This window comes from Lissotriton vulgaris, chromosome 5 (assembly GCF_964263255.1).
Source record: "Lissotriton vulgaris chromosome 5, aLisVul1.2, whole genome shotgun sequence".
Taxonomy (NCBI): domain Eukaryota; kingdom Metazoa; phylum Chordata; class Amphibia; order Caudata; family Salamandridae; genus Lissotriton; species Lissotriton vulgaris.
The window spans coordinates 1104777350-1104802215 of NC_141693.1; the positions used below are offsets into that span (position 1 = coordinate 1104777350).

At 46.4% G+C, this 24866-nt stretch overlaps 1 protein-coding gene across 2 annotated transcripts in view; it reads left to right on the forward strand.

Annotated features, from left to right (window-relative positions):
• Window positions 1-24866, forward strand: part of SHOC2 (SHOC2 leucine rich repeat scaffold protein) — a 279109-nt gene that overhangs the window by 148200 nt on the left and 106043 nt on the right. For both annotated transcript variants that reach the window (XM_086922782.1, XM_086922783.1), the window contains one exon: window positions 18862-18984. In XM_086922782.1, the coding sequence (XP_086778908.1) occupies window positions 18862-18984 (123 nt within the window). The remainder of the gene's footprint in view (window positions 1-18861; window positions 18985-24866) is intronic.

The window sequence follows — 24866 nt, forward strand, 5'->3', positions numbered from 1 at the left end:
ACAAAGATTTCAACCACAACACTCACTACCAGCACGAGTGTTTATGCAACTGTTAGGCATGATGTCCTCCTGCATACTGCTAATACCACATGCCAGACTACAAATGCGTCCACTACAGGAGTGTCTAGCGACACAGTGGAATCAGGCTCAAGGTCAGATTACAGATCTGGTGTTGGTAGACGACCGTACGCATCGCTCTCTGAAGTGGTGGAACACAACAAACATTTCCAAAGGACGGTCGTTCCTAGAACCAATTCCACCAGTGATAATAACAGCGGACGCATCGCTCTCCGGATGGGGAGCGCATATGGACAAATACACAGTGCAGGGGAAGTGGAGTGCACAGCAAAAGAAGCTGCACATCAACTACTTGGAACTATTAGCAGTATTTCTAGCACTAAAAGCTTTCCAAATACAGATAACGAACAAGGCAGTCCTGATCAGAACAGACAACATGACTGCAATGTATTATATTCAAAAACAGGAGGGGACACACTTTCTCCAACTATCCAAACTAGCACAGGACATTTGGAGATGGGCCATTCCTCAAAAGATCTATCTGTTAGCAGAACACCTACCAGGAGTTCAAAATCAGATAGCAGACATCCTAAGCAGACAGTCAGAACAAGTACACGAATGGGAGCTGCACGACCAAGTACTGCAGCCATTCTTCCAAAGATGGGGGCAACCAGAGATAGATCTGTTTGCCAATCATCAGAACGCAAAATGCCAAAACTTCGCATCCAGGTACCCACACCAACGGTCCCAGGGCAATGCACTATGGATAAATTGGTCCAACAGATTTGCTTACGCTTTCCCCCCTCTCCCACTAATCCCGTTAGTGGTTCGGAAACTGCAGCAGCACTCAATGACAATGATACTAGTGGCACCCACGTGGGCAAGACAGCCGTGGTTCACCACGCTACTACAACTCTCACAGGTGCCACATCAAAAGCTAAAATTATTACCCATGCATCTTACACAGAACCATGGAGAAATAATGCACCCAGATCCCAAACAGTTGAACCTAGCGATCTGGCTCCTGAGGTCATAGTTTGGATATTTAGATTTACCACCAGAATGTATGGAAATCATTAAACAAGTAAGACGTCCTACCACCAGAGCATGTTATGCAGCAAAATGGAAGAGGTTTGCTATACACTGTAACAGTAAGCACATCAACCCTCTGGACGCATCCACTAAACAGATCATCTGCTATTTACTACACTTGCAGCAATGTAACCTAGCATACACCTCTATCAGAGTTCATCTCGCAGCTATAGCGGCGTACCTACAAAACAGGCAACATCTGTCCCTGTTTAAAGTACCAGCAATTAAAGCTTTCATGGAGGGACTCAAGAGTCATTCCACCAAGACGACCACCTTCCCCAGTCTGGAATCTCAACATAGTGCTTACCAGACTAATGGGGCCACCATTTGAACCTATGCATAGGTGTGAAATACAATTCCTCACATGGAAGGTGGCCTTCCTCATAGCTATCATGTCACTTAGAAGAGTAAGTGAGTTGCAGGCTTTTACGATTCAAGAACCATTCATGCAGTTACACCAAAATAAAGTGGTTCTTAGAACAAACCCAAAATTCCTACCAAAGGTAATTTCTGTATTCCACATCAATCAGTCAGTGGAATTACCGGTTTTCTTTCCAAAACCACAAACGGTAGCGGAAAGGGCCCTACATACATTGGATGTCAGAAGGGCAATATTGTACTATATAGAAAGAACACAAACTTTCAGAAAGACAAAACAGCTGTTTGTTGCGTTTTCTCCTTCACATAAGGGCAATCCCATCTCTAAAGCGGGCATTGCCAGATGGATTGTAAAATGTATTCAAATATGCTACTTAAAAGCAAAGAGAACATTAACTGTTCCTCCTAGAGCTCACTCTACACGTAAACTAGGAGCATCTATGGCATTTTTGGGAAACATTCCACTAGATGACATATGCAAAGCAGCTACCTGGGTTACACCGCACACCTTCACAAAGCACTATTGTGTAGATGTGCACACAACACAACAAGCTAGAGTGGGACAAGCTGTATTAAAGACTTTATTTCAGACAGTTGCAACAGACACGGGCGACCACCGCTAGGGAGAGAACTGCTGTATAGTCTATTCATAATGTACCATCTGCAGCCCATATGCCTCGAACGGAATATGCTACTTACCAGTATGCATCTGTTCTTGGCATAGAGGGCTGCAGAGTGGTACATGCCCTCCCAGCCTCCCCGGAAACCTGTGTCTGTTCCAACATTATCTTATTTAGATACACTTACATGGGCATTCCTATCTGTATTCTATCATACTACTCCATCTAACCCTACTATGGCAAAACAATCTAAGGATGGAGCCAATGCCCATGCGCACTACCAACCAGAGGAGGAGTCACCAGGATACAAAAGACTCTCCAAGAGAAAAACAAAGTGCAATCATCCAAGCCCAACACCAGATGGCGATCTATTCATAATGTACCACTCTGCAGCCCTCTATGCCAAGAACAGATGCATACTGATAAGTAGCATATTCCATCCTATAGATGGGACGTAGGACTTAGGTCGACTGGGTCTCTATCGAATATATTCGACTTAATTATGAGTGCCAGCTAGCTCAGAGGTCACTAGAAACTTTCTCGAATAAACAAGAAAGGATTAGTTTCTGACAACTGCATAAACATGACCACTTTGTTTCTCCAAGATAAAATCTCTTCAGAGTCGTGGAAACAATAGATAGATATTTCAGTCAGTCATTCGTGCATGCTTTGTTTCATCAGAGGTGCAGAGAAATAGAGACATAGGCGTTTTCAATGAAAGTATGTATTAAACAGTCTTCTTTCTCGTGCAGAAGAAATGAACTGCTACAATCGTAATACTGGCTGTAAAGTACAATGCATACAGCAAGAAGAGTATTATAAAATAATACTGTAAAAGCATGGTATGGTTTCTAAGCTGTAAAATACATACATAAATAAATAAAGACTAAAAGTACTCAACTGGTGCTTCTAAAATACGCCTACCCTGATGTACCTAACCTAAGTCTAGTACGAGGGAAGGAGTAAGTGTGGTGTAGCATAAGTTCAGTATTCTTTTGCCAAGAATCTATCCAAGATTTCTATGAGTGTCTAATCCGCTCCGTAACTTGGTTTAGAATGAAGGTCTGGTATCGCTTTGTCTCCGGACTCTATTTCCCAACACCCCGCGAGGGGAGCTTGGTAACACTGGAGCTGGATTTCTCGGCAAGAGAAAAGACAGCGTCTCTCTCAGTGCGTCAGCTGGAGGGTCGGCTTCCTTCGCACTTGCTGTAGCGAGATGCGTCGGGCAAGTAGATAGTTGAATTGCTCCAAACCACTGTGGGTTTTCTAGGGCAAGTGTGGGCATATTTATACCTTGAAGGTGCTGCGTTTGACGTAAAGGTGGACATAATAACGTCGAAGTTCTTTGGAAACTCGGAGTTCTTGTACAAATCAATATTCAAGCAAGGGGAAGTCCGTAACTGCTTAAGCAGAATTTTCCAAGAAATCGTTGTGGCTTTTTCGGAACTAGTGGAAGTATCCATGCCTGTATTTGGACTGCATGGGCTATGTCTAAATATGGTTGATTTCTATGCCTATATAAGGACAAGGTGATTTATACCTATATAGGGCATGAATCGGGAAAATTACACTATGGTCCTAAAATGCTATACAACACGGGGGGGGGATGGCAAAGATTCTTGCTGCCTGGCGAGACAGCCGATTTGACACAGGTTAGTCCCCTCCCCCGCTGTGGGCCCAGTCGAGGACGGCCTAAGGGGTATGTTCAGGGTAGGCCTCCTCTTCCCCTCGTGCGGCTCCCTTACTCACTCTCCCGGCTGCGGGAGGCTCAATTTGTCGATGGTCGTCCGTTTGCCAGCGGGACCCCAAGGCTGCAAGGAATCAGTCTAGCACCTCAGGTGGGGCTCGAAGACGCTCCTGGTCAGAGGAACTCTGCGTATAGGGAGGGGGGAGAGGGCCCAGTTGGCAGGCCTTTATCAGCCCGTGGCCCGAATTTACAGCCGATCCTTCCCACGTTTCCTGCCCAGCAGCCACATGCGGTATTCATGGGCCAAGACCATGCCCCTGCTCCAGAGGGGGGCTGGAAGGTCTCTGCAGAGGTTGGGCCTCCGTTCGGTTACATGTGCAGGGCCGGAGCATACCGCAGCTCCGCTCCTCGCCTCCAGCGTGCAGGTCGCTGTATGTCCGGCTCGTCAGGCGGCCGTACTGGGGGGGTGGGACCGGAGTCCAATGCAGGGCACCCTGTGCCGGTTTCAGTGTCTAGTTGTGGGCCACAATGGTGAGGAGGAGGTGGGGGGCGCGGCGAAAACCAGATGCAGGGCCGGCCATTGTCTGTCTTTAGCCTCCACTGACCGGTATGAGCTGCGACGGGGTGCAGACAGTGAGTTAGTAGGGTGGATAGGTGCGGATGGAGGAGCGGATGATGGAGGGGTCTGGAGCACTCTTAAAGTGTAACCGCCATCTTGACGCTCCGAGCCACGCCTCCCGATGCCATCAAGTTTATCTGATATTCTAATTCAAACTTGTCTACACTGTTTAAAATATACTTTCTCTTACAACACCTGAACAATATTGGTTCATTTTTTACTGTAAATGAGCTTACACTAGTTAACATTTTAATCTCATTTTTGTGTTAATCTCATGATTGTTTGTTTAAGTTTTCCTTCTTTTGTCAAGTCCTTATCTCAGTTGTCGTGTCAGGTGAAACATATTGTGTGGATTTAGTATAGAGTTTGGCTAAGCAGCCTTCTGTATCACCCTAAACTTGTTTTTTCTTTTTTGTCTTACACTATTGCACATATTACTTGTCCTGAATTCTCCAAAGGAAGAAAGGACACCAGAAATATTATTTGCATCCTATTGAAAAAAAATTCCACTCTTTGGGAGATTGTGAGTTACCAAGTATGGTAGTTGCCTAATTTAACATTCACTCACCTAATAGTCAGTAAAAAAAAAACAACCATTTGCAATGCAATAGGTCTCGCATTATTAAAGTGTGAGCTATTGGCATTGCTGAATAATGCAAAACCAATAGCTCAAACTGTAATAATGCAAGACCTATTGCATTGCAAATGCTTGTTTATTTTTATCCTTGCACCGATTTTTTGCACAATTGATATGTCACACATAAGCTGACAGGGCCAAGACCCTGCCAATTTTGGTGCATTCAGACATTACTACAGTGCATCCAGTTTATTACCAAAGTACAGCAAAACTGAGATGAAAAACACAATTTCCTGTCCAAACGATTGCATTTTAGAATTACTTTCTTTACACATCAAATAAATGCTCCTTGTAGTCTCAAAGCCCTCGTCAGTGGGAGTTTAACCTACTGCATTTTATTTAACCGTTGTGTACTGGTTTGGTTTAAATACATTTTGTTAAAACAGACATGGAAAAAAAATCAGTGGAATAAACGATATATATACAGATGTTCAGAATCAAATATGCTATTTATTACCATTATTGAGAGAGGAGAGGGGCAACATGATCCACTTAAGGATTCGCCTCTTAGGAGTTGTGCCCTCTCACCACTCTAAACAAAGTACTACATAGTATAGTACACTTTATGCATCTGCATAGACCAGACAAACCATTAAAAAATATAATTTAATTAATGTTAATTTCACATTGCAAAACCAATATATAACGGAGAGTGCTGCGCACTGCAACTCTAGGAGCGAGACCTAAAAATGCTTTGTCAAGTTAGAATGCTTTACGCAGGCCATAGCTGCAATGCCACTGGCCCCAAGGTATTATTAGAAATAAGCCTCTCCTAAGCCACATGATTTAGCATTCAAACATCAGCTATAAATATATTTTAGAAATTAAACCATTTTTCTCCAAACGTCAGCTTATCTGTTCGGAAAGCGCAGTTTTCAACTTCGCAAACCTATATAAATTCACCCAAGCAAAAACTTTTAATTCGGTAGGCTGGGCTGCACACAGGAAAGATACTTACAAGTAGCTGGAGAGCTACCAGTAGCTCACGAGCTACTCGTTGAAGAAGACAGTTGGACCAGAAACCAGTGGTGGACTGCACATCTCATTTACTGGAAGCACAAAACCAAAATGGAACCATGGAGAACAGGGTTGGGTACCGGCAGGGCACTGTGTCATCCATGGAGAACAGGGTTGGGTACCGGCAGGGCACTGTGCTATCCACGGAGAGTGTCCCGAGCAGAGAACGTACCATGACGCTCACAATTAACCTGGCTGCAGGGTTCGACCTCACAAGGCCTTGTTGGTGTGGTGCAGAAGCACAGTGGGAGGTCTCCAGCGGATTGGAGGACCAGCTCAGACCTACGTTTTTTGACCTGTTTCCTGCAGTGCAGCAAGACCTTGCCCAAAGGGAAGGGCTCATGATACACACCATATTTGCTTGGGTAAACTCAGTGTATTTTAACAGCCAGTGTGGGTTGATCTTCATGACACTATGCCACTAAAAGAGTAAAGAAAAGGGGACGAGGGACACAAAGGGACACTTTAGGTCCCAAACATTAGGTCTTTGGAGTAGAGGGGATCAAAAACCGGTGTGCACTGGACACTTGCAGGGCTACCAGGTTACCAAAAAAGGGCCCGAGTGAGGGCTCCTGATGGAGGCACAATCTTGCTAGACCTGAGCTGTCAGTCCCAGAGTAAAGTGGAAACAAGAGACACTGTGAAGAAAACAAAATTACTACAATTCAGAAGTAGCAGGATCTTGTTCGTCCCTAAATGAAGTTGTGAGACTTGAAAAAGAAAGGGCTGCAGTTGAACTGTTGGCCATGAACTGTGATAGGGTGAAGTAGTGTGGCTCACTGGTTAGAGGCGGCAGACCCGAGAGCAGAGGACGGCCCGGGACCAGGGTTCGATTCCCGGCGCGGCAGGTTTCTGGACCAGGGTCAGCGGACTCGATAATTCTCTCGCCTCGGTGCCCACTCTGATCAGCGATCACACTCGGCAACTCTGGGCATTAGCTTGCCTCATCTTCACTAACGGCCCCACCAGACCGCCGGGGATGCCTGGTCTCACCCTGGAGATACCCATTAAGGGACCATCTCTCAGGGAAGCCAGGAAGGGTTTCGCAGCGGTCGTAGCGCCTTGGGACCCTCCGGGTAAGTAGTGCGCTATATAAATGCCTATACATTTACATTTACATTTACATATATATATATATATATATATATACTTAAGATTGCCTGCACAACGCAAAGTGTCTTGTGATAGTAGGTCACATACCTTCACACAAACAGAAGTTGCCAGACCTTTACTTAAACACTGAAAGAAACACTGCTTATGACTGCAATATACAGGGCAAAATAGTCAAGAATGGCTTTAAACTAGATATGCAAGGGCTGTACCCTTAAATGGGCGTCAGGCTCAGAAATAGAGGGTCTTTAAATAATTTTATATGCCAGCATGAGGTCAGTAAACTGGCGCTGCACTGGCTTAACCGGAAGACTGCACTAAGATGCCACCCTGCAGTGGCAACTGAACTATGGGCAGAAGTAAGAAGTCTCAACGTGATTGACTCCAGAATAAGGATCACAAGTCAATGAAACAGAGTTCAGCAGGTTCTAAAATGATTAGGTGCTTTATAGCTAGTGGTTTGGAATGGGAGCCCCCGGGCCACGAATCAGAGCTCAATGAGAGGCAGGGAGAGGACGGAGTCCCCCATTGGAGGCTTTGAGGGGTCCAGAGGGCCATCAGTCCCACCCGGCCTGGCACAGTAATGTGACAAACTAAATGCTGACGTAGGTATTGCACGTGGACCATATCTACGGCCTGACCCCACGCTATAGATGGAGATGTAGTTATATCCTCAGTAGTGAGCTGGGGGGGCGGTCACTCTGGAACAATGCACCCCCTCAGTGTGGCAGACCGGACACAGAGATATGACCATAGCTGCAGTGATGACGTCTGAGGTCACTGGGGAACAGTCTATGCCTCTGACCATCCAGGCTCAAAAATGCGAAGATAGCCTCAGCTCTGACGTGGGTCACTTGTTAACAGTGTCTCCAGTCTGCCCAGTTGTCTTGATTTCGGGCCTTCCAGTGGTTCCTTGGACGATGGGCTGGGCGCTCTCTGGGCACGACCTCTGGCCTCCTCAGATGTGCGGATTCGCGTCGCTCTGTGCCCAGCCCCTTCTCTTTAAAAAAAAAAAAAAGAAATGCTTGCCGCGGACTTGTGTGAATGGAACAATTCATAGTGCCCGGCTTGGCTACGCTGGCAGCCCCTGAATAAATTACCAGAAGTGAGAGCTGGGGGCACAGGGAGCGTCCTACATGCGTCTGGTGCCCCTGCATGACGATAGCATGCAAATGAAGTATGGGGGTCGCCACAAACATTGAGCACTCCCTAGTCTGAGAAAAGGTTTCTTGCAGATTATCTATCTCTAGTTAACGAAACAAACAAAACGTCAGCGGATCTTTTATTTAGTTGCTTTGCTGTGAAATGGATTAAAAAAAAGAAGCTCGCGAGTGGTGCGGACGCCACAGCAAGACTTGGTTTCAATTATCGCGCCAGTGTCTCTGCACGCTAAGTGAAACCACATGGCATTTGGCGCGCGTAATGGACACCCAAGAGGCGGAGGCCGGAGCAATGCGCCCGCCTTTGGCCTATTGCGTGCCCTCTTATTGAAAAACACGCACGCAAAGGCCAATAGCAGGGCACAAAAGGAAAAGCTCACGCACAAGCGTATGCGATTCCTAGGTCACTCTCTAAACCCCATTTTTAGATACTAAATGTCTTGCACTGCGCGGGCGGTGCACTGCACCGCTAGGCGCAAGACCTAAAAAGGGAACAATCCTGTAAAAAAACACATGCTTCTAAAATACCAGACATGTGATACAATGGTTTATTTAACTATGTATTCTTGAGGACCCTTAATGCAATGCTTTGTCACTTCTGTTGTTTATTAGTTGCATTGTGTTGTTTTCTTTTCTACTTTGGTATTTTAATTCAACAGTGCATTGTCTAAAATCATAGATGTGCGTTTATTTGGTAACAATTTATGGTAGCAATATTAATTTGGCTGTCTTTTCAGTTTGTTAACCTGCTTGGTGCATATTCATAAAGCGGTCAAGCCCCAGCAGTGGTGGACTCTTGCCTGCCTGTGCTTGGATTTGGAAGCGGTTTCCCTTTTTCACAAAGAGACTAAATAAATGTCGTAAAGAGCCTTTGACAGTAGATTTTCATAACTGTACCTTTTAACTCGAATCCTTTGCTTTGAGTTGCAGTGCTTGCGGTTGCAGTGCTGTTTTACTTAACACTTTATTTTCAACCACCTTTCTCTATACTGTCATGAAATAAGGGCTCATCCCACCCTGATGATTTATTTTTACTACCTTTTCATTTAGTCTAGTAACTGCAACCCAAAACGCCTTCACCAATTACTATTTGTTTAAAGGTCAAAAGCAGTTGTCTCCCTCAGTGTATCATAAGGGAAAGAATAACCTACCCACCAGAACACTATGCATGCTAAGACTGTAGTTGAAGAATCAACATTGAGCAATTCACCGTTTTCTATTCAGTTAATTGACTATTTAACATATGTGATGCAGCTCTGACTAGAATGACAGTCTGACCAAGTGTTTTGTTTTATTATTGACCCATTTCATTAATTGAATTAAGATAAAAATGCCCAGAGTTTGTGTTGAAAGGTTTCTCTGGTACATTAGTGAGAACCATTTGTGCACATTGTTTTAGCATCATTTTAGTTAAAAATTTAACCCCTTCAGCGCGGCGCGAATTTTCGCGCTGTGCTGAAGGTTCTAAGGTTCTAACGGGCTCATGACGGAACGGTTCCGTCATCAGCACAGCTCACCCGTAGCTGATGACGGAACCGTTCTGTCATCAGCATGGAAGGGGTTAAAGTAGTAAGACCACTGAACAGTCCATATCAATTGCTTTCTCACATTCAAAATGTAAGCATCCAGTTTGTGTGTGCGATCACCTTTGTCGAACTTACAGATTTTTGTGAGTGTAATAACTGTAGCTGAAATTAAGCTTAATTAAAGTAAAAATGCTGCACTATAACACTGCATGTTTCATGGTTATCCCCCACATAGAAGCCTGTTTCTATAAATTCTTCTACCATTGAGATGCTTATTCTTTTGAGTTGAGACATCTTCTGTAGTCTTTGCTTTAAATTAGAATACTTTAATTTAATGCAAATTCCATATATTTAGTTTTGCAATTTCTTAACAGTACTTAGGAAATTGTAGGGGAGGAAGGGTGTTTTTAGAACCTCATTCTTTTTAGATTTTAATATAGCCCGAGAATAATATAAAGGGGAATCTAAATGAGGCCTTTTCAACTTATGACTGCAAATCGGCCTGCTCCAGTTTACTATCTTAAGCTTGATGCTTCTTCAGCTGCATTGTTTCATCTATAGTTCCACAGCCTCTACAGTCACAGAGACTTTAATCAGTAAACCCGATTCTGCTTACATTTAAGTCTTAACTTTTTCTGTGCTATGCTCTGTGTCCAGGTATTTCTTGTTAACCTATAACCCATTAAAAGAACTGTTAAAACAAGATGCTGTCACATAGTTCTGCCTTAAAATAGTTTGGGTACTTTCACTTTTTGTGAGAAAGCAGACTTGTGAAGATTTCATTCATTTTATATCTCTGCCTCAGTAGTAGCTTGATGAATTGTATGTTTAGGCTTTGAATATTTACCCTTGAAATGATTGAGCCCATTGTTTCACCCAACGTTGTTTATACCTGGAATTAAATTACTTACACCTGTATTCGTGGTCAGTCATAAATATGCAGTTAAAAAGGTGTGGTTTGATAATTTGTAAATGAAGTCTTATGAGGGTATGGATTATGGCATTAATGTATCGTGGCGCAACATCAGATTACAAGAGCGAACAGCATTAAATTGGCTAGCCAAAGAATGCGGTGCGTCATCTTGGTGAACAGGAATTTGGATCAGTTTCCCACTTCTCACCACCTGCAGCTTACATTGGGACTGTTTATAAAGCATCCGAGAACATGTATGTTCCAGCAGCTGTAGTCCATTGTTTTTTCCCACTTGGTTTGTGTCATTTGAACTCCAGGATTCCCTTTAAGGGTTAGAGATGTTTTCATCTGATAGAGACATCTAGCCACAGGTTCCTTACCTTTGAACTTCCCATACATCAGACTGGATCCAGAAGATTTTTCTAGAGCAGTACCACTGCACGCGATAGATGGCAGCGGTCGACTCTGCATGATGACGACATCTCTGTCATGGTGACGTGTGTATCGTTTATATAGGCGCCACCTCGGCGCAATGACGTCAGTTCTTTTCTTTCCACGCCAGCCAGCACAAATTTGTTCAAGAGACCTACCACCTGTCATTTTTTTTTGACATACTTTTTAGACCTTTTGTCAACCTTTTTCGGTGTATAGAAATCCATCATATGTAAGAAACCTTTCAAATTCAAACCGGGCAGTGGCTGTCATGCACCGTGTCGGTCACAGCTCCCTACCTCTTGTCTTTGGTGTCTGGAGCATGACCATTACCTAGGGTCATGCTCAGACTGCTAGGCCATGGCTCCTAATGCTTTGAGGGAGCGGTCCCTAAAGCTGTTTTTGTGTCCTGCGTCAGGCACCTTGGAGGCTTTCTCAGAGGTCTTGTTTCCGTTCCCATTTGTGAGAAAGGTCTGAGCACTGCTCCAGGTGTTCCTCCCATTCAAAGTCCTTGAAGGGGTCAAGTAAGAAGCACCACAAGAAGCACAAGCATGTTTCAGCTTTACCAAGTCGGTCACCTGACGGATGAGTCTCAACATTCAAAGCCTTGTGCTGTAAAACGTGTACAGGGGTCGGCTCCATGTTTCCCTTCCTTTCTGGGACCATGAGCGACCCCTGCTCAATTAAGAGTTGTATGATGCCATGTGCGCCATTTGTGAGTGGCCTGACCCTGCTGACATGCCTTTGGGCTCCACAGACTTAGCAGAAGGAGTCCCATTTGGGTCCGTGTCAGCAGCTCCGGCCCGTGCAGATGGCTCCTCATTGATCCATTCCTGGATCCAGACCGGCACCGGTCGAACTTTTTGACCTGCTCCGAGGCCAGCCCCATTCTTATCCCCACCGACTCAGAGCCAGTCAGACGTTCACATAAGCAGGTACCGACGGAGCCTTTGGGTTCTTTGTCATATGCTCGGCCTTATTGGGAAGAGCTAGGATTGGAAGAAGATTGGGAGGGGATGCAGGACCCCTTCGATATCCGGCCTTATACAGAAGAAAGGAAGTGCTATGCCCGTGGCTTGGCTACCTCTTCAGAGCTTGGCATGCTTTTCCCTCTTAACCGGACTCTGGAGGAGGGAGCTTCCTTCGCCATGGTGGTGCGTAGGGCTGCTGTGATCCTGGTCCTACAGCGTCATACTTGGGCAATCAAGAATAGTGTCTTGACAGAAGTCCTGCAGCCTGGTGTCTCCACTACTGAACCCTTGCTGCCATTTAATGAGTCATTGACTGATGTTCTTTCGGGGACCTGGTCCAAACCCTGCATGCGGCTCCTGTGAATAGAAGGTTCACACGCCGCCACCACCCTGCACCGGGTGGCCCAGCTTTCCTCACTTCTTACCCAACCCTCAAAGGATTGGTGGTCCAAGCCTCTATTTACCGTGGTGCTCTCCCTTTCGCATCCCTGAATAGGGAATCCAAAAGGATGGATAGCTTCGGAATGTTTTTTTTCCTTCAACCAGCATTGCATTGCAGTCAAACCCCACATGCCTCTTGGATCGTTAGTACCATTCCCTGTGGGAGACTGTTGCGTAAGTGCTGCCACAAGTCCTGGAGGATGGCTGGGCTGTCCTCTCCCAAGCTGTGGCAGATGGGAGACATGCAATAAGAAATTTTGTACGCTATGGCCTTGACATGACTGACTCACTGGGCAGAGCGATGGCTCTCTGCTTTGCAGAGATAAAGCAGACGCGGCGTTGGAGTGCTTCAAGGAATCAGCAGGCTTGGACCTCTGTCATCCCGGCCTGCGTCTGCCTTTCGCTCCATTTGTGGCTACGGAAGGGGCTTCCAGCCGCCCCAGCCAGAGAACCGTGCAGGTTTTTCAACCTCTCCGTCGCCATGGGCGCATCTCATCCTGACCCCATTGATCGGACGACCAGAAGTCCGGGGAGGCCACAAAACCGCCCTTTGTCCTCAACCTCCAAGCCCTCAGTGTCCGATCCATCCAGATCATGGGTGTCCAGTTGATGGCAGGATACGCCATCACCTCCATCACTGGTGGGACATTACCTCAGACTGGTGAGTTCCAAAGATAGTCTGAAGGGGCTAATCCTTCTCCTTCGAGGTTACGCATCCCTCCACAGAGGATCACCTTCCTTTACCTCAAGAGGAAGTCATGACTATCCTGGCCAAGAGAGCCATAGAGTGCTCCGGTGGCAGAAGTAGACTGTGATTGCTATTCCCGCTACTTTCTGAGCACCAAAAAGGATGGAGGCCTTCATCTTAACTTAGACCTCAGAGCCCTCAACTACTTCCTCAAAAATGAGACGGTCAAGATGCTCACTCTTGCTCAGGTACGGTCTGCCCTGAACCCAGTAGCCTGGACGGTAGTGCTAGACTTGCAGGATGCTTACTTCATTATTCACATCGTGCCTACCCCTAGTCGCTCCCTGCAGTTTACAGTAAGCCACAAGCACTTTGTTTGCCGTGCCCCCCTTCGACTTCACCAGTGCCCCTCAGGTGTTCACCAAGGTGATAGCGGTGGTCTCAGCTTATCTCCGGAGAGCAGGGGTTCCAGTCTTCACCGATCTATGCACCTGGCTGTCTAAGATTGGCTCGCCCCAAGCTGTTGTCTCCCACCTTGAGACTGACAAACCTCCTGCATTCGCTGGGGGTCATTGTCAATGTGCGAAGTCACATCTGACTCCTTCCCAGACTCTCCCTTTCATAGGAGCTGTTCTGGACACAGTGCAGTTTCGGTCCTATCCTCCCGAACTGAGAGTCCAGGATATTTAGGCTATGATACTGATGTTTCAACCTCGATCCTGGATTTCGGTGAGAATGACTGTGAGGCTGCTGGACCTCTTGACATCCTGCTAGTGAACCATGTTAATGTTACCGCAACTTGTATAGCGCAACAGCTGGCCCAGCAAAAGGGCGTTCCGGCGCTGACAGCAATGCAACTGACACGAAGGAATGGAGTGGGGGCACAAGCTACACGGCGGTAAATAGGTGTGTTTTAATGGCTTTCCTGAATTCTAAAAAGTTGTTGAGTCTCCGGATACGGATAGGCAACACGTTCCAGAATTAGGCCGTCCTGCTACGGAAGGAGCGGCCTCCCGCATGCACTCTCAGAGACCTAGAGACCCCCACCAGTGTTGACCTAGTGAGTGAAGGTGAGGTGCGGGGACATAGGGAGAAACCGGTCAGGCTGTCAGTAGCACAAGAAGGTAAAATACGGCACTAACCTTTTCGTAGCAGCCAGCGGGGACGATGCTTTCAATCTGAGCTTGTAGAGGAGCCTCCTTATTCTCCTGAGCGTAACACCCCACAGTGCAGAGAAACGCAGCTATGGAAAATGGCGCCCCAGGGAAAAGGGAAGGGGACAAAATAACAAAGGAATACTGCTAGGAACTCCTGCCTTCTAGGTCTGGTCTAGTTAATTCCCTTTTGTTACATGGCACTGCAGAGACCAGAAGAGAGAAAACCTTTGTGAAATGCCATACATCAATATACACACCATTTCAGTCAACCGGGTTTAGAGGTCCATTCACACTCTGTGAGCCCAGCAGCTTACAGATGAACCAGATAAGACTTTCAGACATCACAACCTCGTAGGACTGGATTCCAAAGACCGAGGTCCTAGAACACTCTTTAGTCACAAGTGCACTATATGCTTACGGTTCGTGAATCAAAACCAAACAAAGTCTTTCATCGCTGTTTCAGGAAGTCACAGCGCAAGAAGCAAATTAATATGAGCAATAATTAGCAGATTCTAGCACCAGACTCGGTCCTCTGAGCCACGGTAGAAATGCAACTGGAACGCACTTGTAAAGGTTCAAGCGTGGGAAAAACACAAAAAATAACCAGTAGCTTAACAAGAAGGGAGCGCTCCAGCACTTCCCTCAACATACACACAATACCTGTCAGTTACTGAGCCAGGTGACGGCTCAGACTTTGTCGACTCTGCGTTGCGCACAAGGGCTTTCTCTGCGTATTCAGAAAATCCTCAGGAAGTTATTGTAAAACGCTGATCTCCACATAATCTATACAGCGGGCAAACCTCTTCCTCTTTGCACAAGACGTTCGGGCCAATTTGTCAAGCACCTTCTGACGGAAGGGGAGGTGCTTAAATAGGAAGTGGTTGTTTTCACAAACGTCCTTTCTGTTCTGTTCTGCCACACAGCTTTCTGGGACATGTAGTGAAGCGGGCTTGTTCCAGTTACACCTGTGCCCTTTCATACAGGTGAATTGTTTATGGTGCATGTATGCCTGTCCTGCTGTCCCCCTGTGAGTAACTGCGACAAACTAGGTTGGCCAGTATGCTAGGGGTGGTAAATTTCAGGGCTTTGAAAGTGATAGGAAGTGCCTTGAACTCAATACTCCTGGCCACCAGCAGCCAATGCTGCCTGCGGATGGTCTCTGACACCAGGCAAGACTTGCGCAGGCCAAGCCAAGTTCTTTTACTGCGTTCTGGGCCCTTTGTAGCCTTACAATTTCGGCCGTATTAGACCCTAGATACAGAGAGCAGGCATAGTCTAGTCTGGACATTATTAATAACTGAATGATGGTCTGACGTATGGATGGGTCCAAGAAGCCCAATAGGGGTCTGAGCCCCCGTAAAAGCCCGAAGCAGGTCCCTGCTCTCTTTTTGGTTTGAACTTGGTAGCTCATGGCACATGCGGGCTCCGCAGAGGGACCGGATGTTCCAATGGGTGTAGCATCAGGGAAATCTCACCGACATGGTTCAGATCTGGGAGGGAACTGTGCAAGACCAGTAGTGGCTGACAAACCGCGAATGGTTCACGGGCAGACCCCTCTCCCTTCCCCACCTAGATTTCACAGTGGTGACCGATGCGCCACGCCTGGGTTTAAGGCGGACATCTCAAGGAATTGGAGATCAGAGCACTCTGGTCTCAGTCCGAAGCCGGGCTGCACATCAACCTGTTGGAGCTTCATGCGATCTGATTTGCACTAAAAGCCTTTTTACCATTTATTAAGAAAAAAGGCTGGTTCAGGTATTACTGGGCAGCAGCACCACCATGTGGTACTGCAACAATCAAGGTGTAGTGGGGCATGGACACTCTGTCAGGAGGCCCTGCATTTCTGGACTTGGCTGGAACAGTGGTTCAACACCTGGCCGGTTCCCTGATCACCAGGGTGACCAAACTCAGTCATCTGTGCCTTGCAGATAACAAATGGTGTCTCCAGCCGAAGGTTGTGCAAGGACAGGGGGAGAACCTTGGTTAGATCTGTTCGCCTCCGTCGAATACGCAATGTCTGCAGTTTTTCTCTTTGGGGTTTCCAAGGCAGCTCTTGCTCGACGAGGTTTTTCATCCAGATTGAAGCTCAGGCTTCCTATACGCCTTTCCACCCATACCACTCCTGTCCGGCATGCTCAAGAAAATCAGGAGCGACAGTCACAATTCATTCCTGAGGCTCGGACTGGGCACGGAGAGTTTCGTAATCCGAGCATGTAATTGGTATCTTCTGCACATGAGCGTCAATCCTCTGATCAGGCTGCCCTTTCCGGAAGATCTTCTGTCGCAGCAGCAGCAGAGAGTTCTCTACTTTGCCCTGTCAACTCTCCGCCTCCTTGTGTGCATATTGAATGGCAACTGTTGACAGCAGTCTACCTTCCTCCAGAAGTATGCATTTTTATTCTAGCAGCCAGGCATCTCTAGTAAGTTGATATACTCTTGCTGATGATACAATATTGTACAGAATGGTCTATTGACCCTTTGTCTGCCTCCCTTTCTGACATTCTACTTTTCATCCTGTCTCTAGCCCAGCATTGTGTACTCTGAAGGGTTACCTTTCGGCTCTTTATGCTTTCTAAGGTTGCCTGACCAACCACAAAGTCCCCGATTGTACATAGATTTCTGAAGGGGCTTGCGCATTTGTTTCTTCCTTCCCCTTTATCATGCGCCAGTGGGACATTAATTTGGTCCTCACTTACCTTATGTGTGCACCATTCAAGCCACTGCACAATTGACCCCTCCGGCTGGTCACCATCAAGACAGCCTTTTTAGTGGCAATAACTTCTCGCAGGAATGTAAGCGAGTTGCAGGCACTCTTATCAGCCTCCTTACCTGACCATTTTCCCAGAAAAGGTAGTGCTCTGCACTAGGGCTTCTTTTTTACTTAACGTAGTGACACCTTTCCACCTAGGGCAATCTCACTTTGCCCACCTTCTATGCTCCTCCGCATCCTTCTAAGGAAGAAGGTCTCAATTAGACTGACCCAAAAAGAGCATTATTAGTCTATCTTGACTCTACTAAAGAGTTGCAGGTGGACAACCAACTCTTTGTGGGGTACGTTGGAGCGCAGAAGGGACAGGCTGTACAGAAAAGGACCATCTCCCGATGGTTTACCTTCTGCATTAAGATATGTTACGCTCTGGTAAAGAAGCAGTCTCCTGAAGTCCTCAGACCTCATTCTACTAGGGCTAAGGCTGCCACCATCACTCTCCAGCGTGGTCTCCCGATTCTTGACATCTGCCAGGCAGCTGTACAGGCATTCCTGCACATTTGCCAAGCATTATTGCCTGGACATTCAGGTCCGTAGGGAGAGCCTCTGGCCGTTTGGTCCTACAGGATTTTCTTGTGTAAACATTTCCGCAGTCACCTCCTCCAGGGCTTGCTTTGCTTGGGTATCTGTTCAAAGGTAAGGAATCTGCGATTAGATTTCTCGATCAGATGGACAAATTACTTAGCTTTGGTAACACCTTATCTTGTAGAGACACAATATAGCCTCCAATTCCTTTACGACCCAATCAACCTCCCCTCACTACGGATCAGTTCTTAATGTTGGGGCTGTTACCTTCAGAGCTGTAGTTGTCTAAATTCTGGGCTGCCTGTCAATTTCATGGCTCTGGTCTTCTGGTGTGGAAAGTCGTGAAAAGTACCGACGTCAGCGGGCCGAGGTGGCGCCCATATTGATGACGCCGACGTCACAATGACTGTGACTATGCCGATGCCAAGCGTAGTCGATTCACGCCACGAAGGGGTACTGCTCAAGAAATCTTCTGGCTCCAGTTTGACACGCGGGGAAGTTCAAAGGTAAGGAATATGAGGCTAGATCATATCTCTACCAGATAAGGCGTTACGGAAAGTAAGTAACTTGTCCTTCAGGTACATTCCTAGGCGAGATACTAAAAGATCAAATCTATGTTGGTTGAAGAGTAGCACAGGTTCCATCTTCTAAAATTATTTAAATGCTATTGGGTCTACGAGTTAGGGTTTTTAATGGTGTGAGTTACGTTTTTAAAGTTGTGCATATCTGTTGTTTTCTTAGTACTTAGTACTGAAATTAAATGTGCTTTCTTAACTCCAATTTTAATTAGTCAAATGTTATACTATCCTGTTTGGTTTTTGCTGGTTGTTTAAAATTATATTATCCAAACAACTAAATTGTAAAATTGACACTAAAGTATTCTAAAGCATTTTGAAATTATTTTTGTATTTCTAAATAGCTTTCAAAATAATCTCTTGTAGCCTTTTGTGAAGAAGGTGGTGTCTTGCTGGAGTGATACTCTGCCACAGTAGAATTGTATTGTTTCTACTGTAAAGATTGATCATCTAGATGCAATTGTTTAATTATTATATATGACGTTTGTTACTAAAGCTTAACATGAGTGATTTATGATTGCATTGCAGGACAATCAGCTAACCTCGCTCCCTTTAGATTTTGGGACTTGGACAAGTATGGTGGAACTAAACTTGGCAACTAATCAACTTACAAAAATTCCTGAGGATGTGTCTGGGCTTGTCTCCCTCGAGGTGGAGTACATTTTTTCCTTTGATTTATTGCTGTTGCTCTCTTTGATTGCCTAAAATAGTTTTCAAGTTGTCTATTTAACATACATTTTAATTTTAATTATTTGATGTTTGTCTCCTCCTATATGCTTTCACCTTAACGGTATGTTTTTTTTTTAATGCTTTTGCTTAACTGTATAAAAATCTATTAAAACACTTTAAGGACCTCATTTGGAGCATGGTGAAAACAGGAAATATACTGTAAAATGGCATTTGTCCTTTTTGCCACACTTACACATTTTGATACTAATGAACCTGCTTGAATGGCTGTGCCGTGGGTGCATTTTTAATGGACTTAAATGCTGTGGAAATTAATTATAGCAAATGGTTGTATATGAGATGTTGTCATTGTTTGGAACACCATGGTTTTAATAAACCTACGTATTAGTACTAGTGCTTTGATTTCTGACCTTCAATAGCTGCGCTGTTGGAAACCTTTAGGCGGTGTTGCACATCCACCATACTGTCACCCACTTTAGAGCGTAAAAAGGCCCATCTTATTTATGGCAGGCCATCCATTGTATCACGGATTTCCGCATACCATTGCCATGCATACCTTTAAAATGCATCTATTACAACACATGCATCCTTCTCACACGTGTCTTTACCACAAAAATGTTTACCACGCATATGGCTTCACCATGCATGCCTTTACAACCAAAATGTAAGTATTTTACAGGTAAGTATAATCCATATGTATATATGAAAGTGTGTGTATATGTATGTATGTATGTATGTATATGTATATATATATATATATATATATATATATATATATATATGTGTGTGTGTGTGTGTGTGTATATCAATCAATAATAGCATTTATAAAGCGCGCTATATACCCGTGGGGTTTCAAGGAGCTGGGGGGGGGGGGGTGGGTGATGTGGGGTGTATCGCTACTGCTCGAACAGCCAGGTCTTGAGGCGTCTTCTGAAGGTCAGTAGGTCCTGCGTCTGCCTTAGGTGTAGGGGAGGGCGTTGGATGTCTTGGTAGTGAGGTGGAAGAAGGATATGCCGCCTGTGGTGGCTCTGCGGATGCGGGGGACGGAGGCGAGGTCGGCGGATCGTAGCTGGCGAGTGGGGGTGTAGAAGTTGAGGCGGCTGTTGAGGCATGCCGGTCCGGTGTTGTGGAGTGATTTGTATGCGTGGGTGAGGAGCTTGAAGGTTACTCTTTTGGTAACTGAGAGCCAGTGCAGGTGTTTCAGGTGCGGGTGATGTGGCTGTGTCGAGGGATGTCGAGGATCAGCCGTGCGGATGCGTTCTGGATGTATCGGAGCAGTTTGAGGAGTTTCGCCGAGACTCCTGCGTAGAGGGCGTTTCCGAAGTCCAGTCTGCTGCTGACAAGGGCCTGGGTGACCGTCCTTCTGGTTTCGGTGAGGATCCACTTGTAGATCCTGCGAAGCATGCTGAAGCAGGAGGAGGAGACTGCGTTGACCTGCTTTGTCATGGAGTGGGTGGAGTCGAGGATGACCCCTAGGTTGCGTGCGTGTTCGGTGGGGGTGGATGCTGTGCCTAGCGAGCTGGGCCACCAGGAGTTGTCCCAGGCCGAGGGGGTGGGTCCAAGAATAAGGACCTCCTGTTTTGTCAGAGTTCAGTTTCAGTCTTCTGTTTCTCATCCAGTCTGCGACGGCCGTCATTCCCTCGTGGAGGTTTGTTTTGGCCGTGTGGGGGTCTTTGGTGAGGGAGAGGATCCGCTGGGTGTCGTCTGCGTAGGAGATGATGTTGTGCAGTCTGTCGATGCGGGCGAGCGGGGCCATGTAAACATTGAACAGCTTGGGGCAGATGATCTCAGTGGCTTTGGAGTGGAAGGGCGGGAGGCGGACGCTCTGTGTTGTGCCGGATAGGAAGGAGGTGGTCCAGTCCAGGGCCTTTCCTTGTATTCCTGCGTCGTGGAGGCATATGCGTATGGTGTGGTTGCAGACTGCGTCGAAGGCGACTGACAGGTCCAGGAGGATGAGGGGCGCAGTTTCCCCTTCGTCTAGCAGGGTTCTAATGTCATCTGTGGCGGCTAGGAGGGCTGTCTTGGTGCTGTGGTGGCGGCGGAATCCGGACTGGGATGAGTCTAGGATGTTGTTTTCCTCGAGGAACCTGGTCAGCTGTATGTTGACGGCCTTCTCTATGATTTTCGCTGGAGCAGGGAAATGGAACGGAAGTTCTTGAGGTCCATGGGTTTTTTCAGGAGGGCGTTTATTTCGGCGTGCTTCCAGTCCACCGGGAAGGTCGCCGTTTCGAGGGAGCAGTTGATGGCCTTCCGGAGGTGGGGTGCGATGGAGGTGCTGGCTCTGTTGAAGACTTGATGTGGGCAGGGGTCTGTCGGGGAGCTGGAGTGCACGGAATTCATGATCTTGATGGTGTCGCTGATGTCAATGTTTGTCCAGGTGTGGGTGGCTGTTGTGTGGGTCTCGGTGATGGCTAGGGCGGGCGTGGTGATGAAGCTATCGTGGATGTTTGTGATCTTGCGGTGGAAAAAGGTGCCGAGCGAATCGCACAGTTCTTGTGAGGGGGGGGAATGTCTGTTGCACTGGAGGTGGGGTTGGAGAGTTCTTTCAGGATGTTGAAGAGCTCTTTGCTGTTGTGCGCGATGTGGTCTAGGCGATCTTTTTAGGAGGCTCTCTTGGCGGCTATGATGAGGTGGTGGTGGTTCTGGTGGTGTCCTTGTGCATAGTGCAGCTTTTCGGGGTTCGTTCCCGGATCCAGATCTTCTCTAGCTTCCGGCAGGTTTTCTTGGATGTTTGCAGGTCTTGGGAGAACCAGCTCACTTTCTTCCTGTTGTGGCTGGTGGAGGGGTTCTTGATGGGGGCCAGGGCGTTGGCACAGTCTTTGATCCAGTGTCTGAGGTTGTAGCTGTGGCGTCTGAGTCGGTCGGTTCTGCTGGCGGGTGATGGGCAAGGGTGGCGTATAGCTGATCGTCGGTGACTTTGCTCCAGTGGCGATGGGGTATCTGTTGGTTGCAGTGGGGGGGTGACCGGTTTTCGAAAGGTGAAGTGGATGCAGCGATGGTAGGTCCAGTGGAGTTCGGTGGTGTGGTTGAAGAAGACGTAGGTGCTGGCTGAGAAGATTGGGTCCAGCGTGTGGCCTGCGGAGTGGGTAGGTCTGGTGACGAGTTGCCTGAGTCCGTATATGTATTCATACATATATATATATATATATATATATATGTGTGTGTGTGTGTGTGTGTGTGTATATATATATATATATATATATATAGATATAGAGATAGAGAGAGATAGATAGAGAGATAGAGAGATAGATAGAGAGATAGAGATAGAGATAGAGAGATAGAGAGATAGAGAGATAGAGAGATAGAGAGATAGAGAGATAGATAGATAGATAGATAGATAGATAGATAGATAGATAGATAGATAGATAGATAGATAGATAGATAGATAGATAGATAGATATTACCTACTGGCGGTCGCCAGCAGTATATATAGTTAGGATTTTTTCTCTATGGGACTTTTGAAAATTCTATGTCTAATAACTTTGGCGTTTGTGGACGGAATCAGGAAAATGGTACATTTTGTTTCTGAGCAGCCCCTGAAAATTTGGGGGGGCTTCGTCAAGGGGGGTCCGAGAAAAAAGGGGGGTCCCAAAACGAGTTTTTCCCATTCATTTTTCCATAGGGCGTTTGGCCTCACTTTTAGCTCGAACGGCTGAATGGATTTGCACGAAACTTGGCAAAATTGTAGGGACTGTTAGCCCGATGTGCCTTTGCTGGGTCTCAATATATGTGCTCCAGTGGATTTTGAGAAATTAACGTTTTAAAAAACAGATATATCTGTGACAGCGTCCCGGGTAGCGCTCCGGTTCGCGTACTTTTCGTGTTACGGAACTTTGCGAAGCGAAGCTGATTGGCTCTCTGGTGTCTGTCAACATTCTAAACAGTCCGGAACGGCCGCCATCTTGTCTCTCGGTAGGATCGAGAGACAAGAGGAGGAGAAAAACGAAGGGGGAATTTAATGAAAGGGGGCAAGGTAGACCCCTCTTGACCCCCTAGGAATGATGTTGGGGTTATTAAAGGGTCCCGTGGGGCAAATAAAAAAAATTTGATTTTTCGCGGTAGAAGCGCTTCCCTGTTCGTGAACCGGGTCGCGAAACGGGAATTCGCCATTTTGTGTTTCGTTTTAATAAAATTACAAGATGGAGGAAAAACAATGTGAGAAATGGGTATAAGGGGGTACGGGAGACGTATCCTGACCCCCAGATTTCTTTTACAAACGGAGGCAGAAGCCTGGCCACAAACCCTACCTAATCTGCATCTAACATTAGCGCTATTAGCACGCACGCATTCTCACCTGAGGCGGAAGCCGGGTGATAGGCTGAAACATTTTAAAATTATCTGCATTAGTGAAATATTATTTGCGTCGTACAGGTCTGTTTTTAACTTGTTGTGTATTTTATTACACCTACCGCCTGAAAGCGCCTCACTTCTCTAGCTCACAGTCGATTAAAAGGCTGTGGCTGGAGACGCGCGATTAGCCCCACATAGGTTCAGATTTAAAAACTACAAGTCCCAGCGCCATTGCGCTCTTGAAGGGACTACAAAAGGAGAAGGTCATCATTTCGCGCAGCGAACGCGAGCAGCGAGCGCGCCATAGCCGCGCCGGAGTCGAGCCTGAGTCTAGCTCGTCTGCGCTCGTCCGCGCAGAGGCCGGGCCTAGGGCCACCTTCAATACCCAGGTGATGCATTATTCAAGAGATTTTCTCATCTCCCTGAATTCTTCCTGTACCACCTGCTACCATTCTCTTAATGTCGACAAATGGGTGGGTCCAGTTTGCTGCATTACTTGTCGAAAATGCTTAGTACCCTATCATCCTATGGACAATTGTATGTCAGCCAACTTTTTTAAAAGTGGGCTTATAAATGCCCGATCTATGTGCAAAAATGCACTTCACATATTCGATTTGGTCAGTGAAAACGAACTGGACTGTTTGTTTAGAACTGAAACCTGGCTACGGGATTGGTCTAATCCTGACCTTGCTCAGGCTACACCCCCCCCCCCCCCCCCCCCCCCCCCCCCCCCCCCTACGCCATCCGTAGACAAGATCGCGCGAAACAGCGCGGTGGCGGTTTAGCAATCATCTATAGAGATGTCCTCAAATGCACCATCAGAGAACTTCCTGACATTATAGAAGCTGAAAGTATGTTTTTTAGTATCCAATTACATGATACTTTCACTTTTTCAGGAGCACTGCTCTACCGTCCCCCGCAAAATCCCCAGCAGTTTCTTACCAGTGTAGGGGAGGTTCTGAGTGATATGACTGTCAGATGCGCCAATTTTACGTTATTGGGCGATCTCAATCTTCACTTAGATAACCCTACTGATAAATATGTTTCCTGTTTTAAAGAAACTCTGCAAATTCTAGGACTGACACTTAAGACCTCTGGAGCTACCCATAAAGCAGGACACTCCCTCGATTGTATTAGTTCCAATCTGGATACACTGGTGGTAAAAAATCCCTTACCTTTGACCTGGACGGACCATTATTTTATTGAATTTGACTTCAAATTTTTAAGAAGTCAAACACTGTCCAAGAAAATAACTAATAAAGGGACCCCCTCACCCAATTGGGGCAAAATAATGAGCCATCCTGATCTCATTAGTTGGGCTAAAGATAGCAAACCCCCGTTGTCAGGTAATACCCTCATAGACTACCAAAACTTTGTAGGTTGGATGACAGAGATTGGCAGCAAACCCAGTCATCTACAAAAAACAAAACTTCCCTCAGTAAATCGCAAAAACTCCACTCCTTGGTTTTCAGATACCTTAAAAGATCAACTGGCTGCAGTCAAAAAACTCGAACGTAAATGGAGACGAATTTATGGCATTGACTCCAAAACCATCT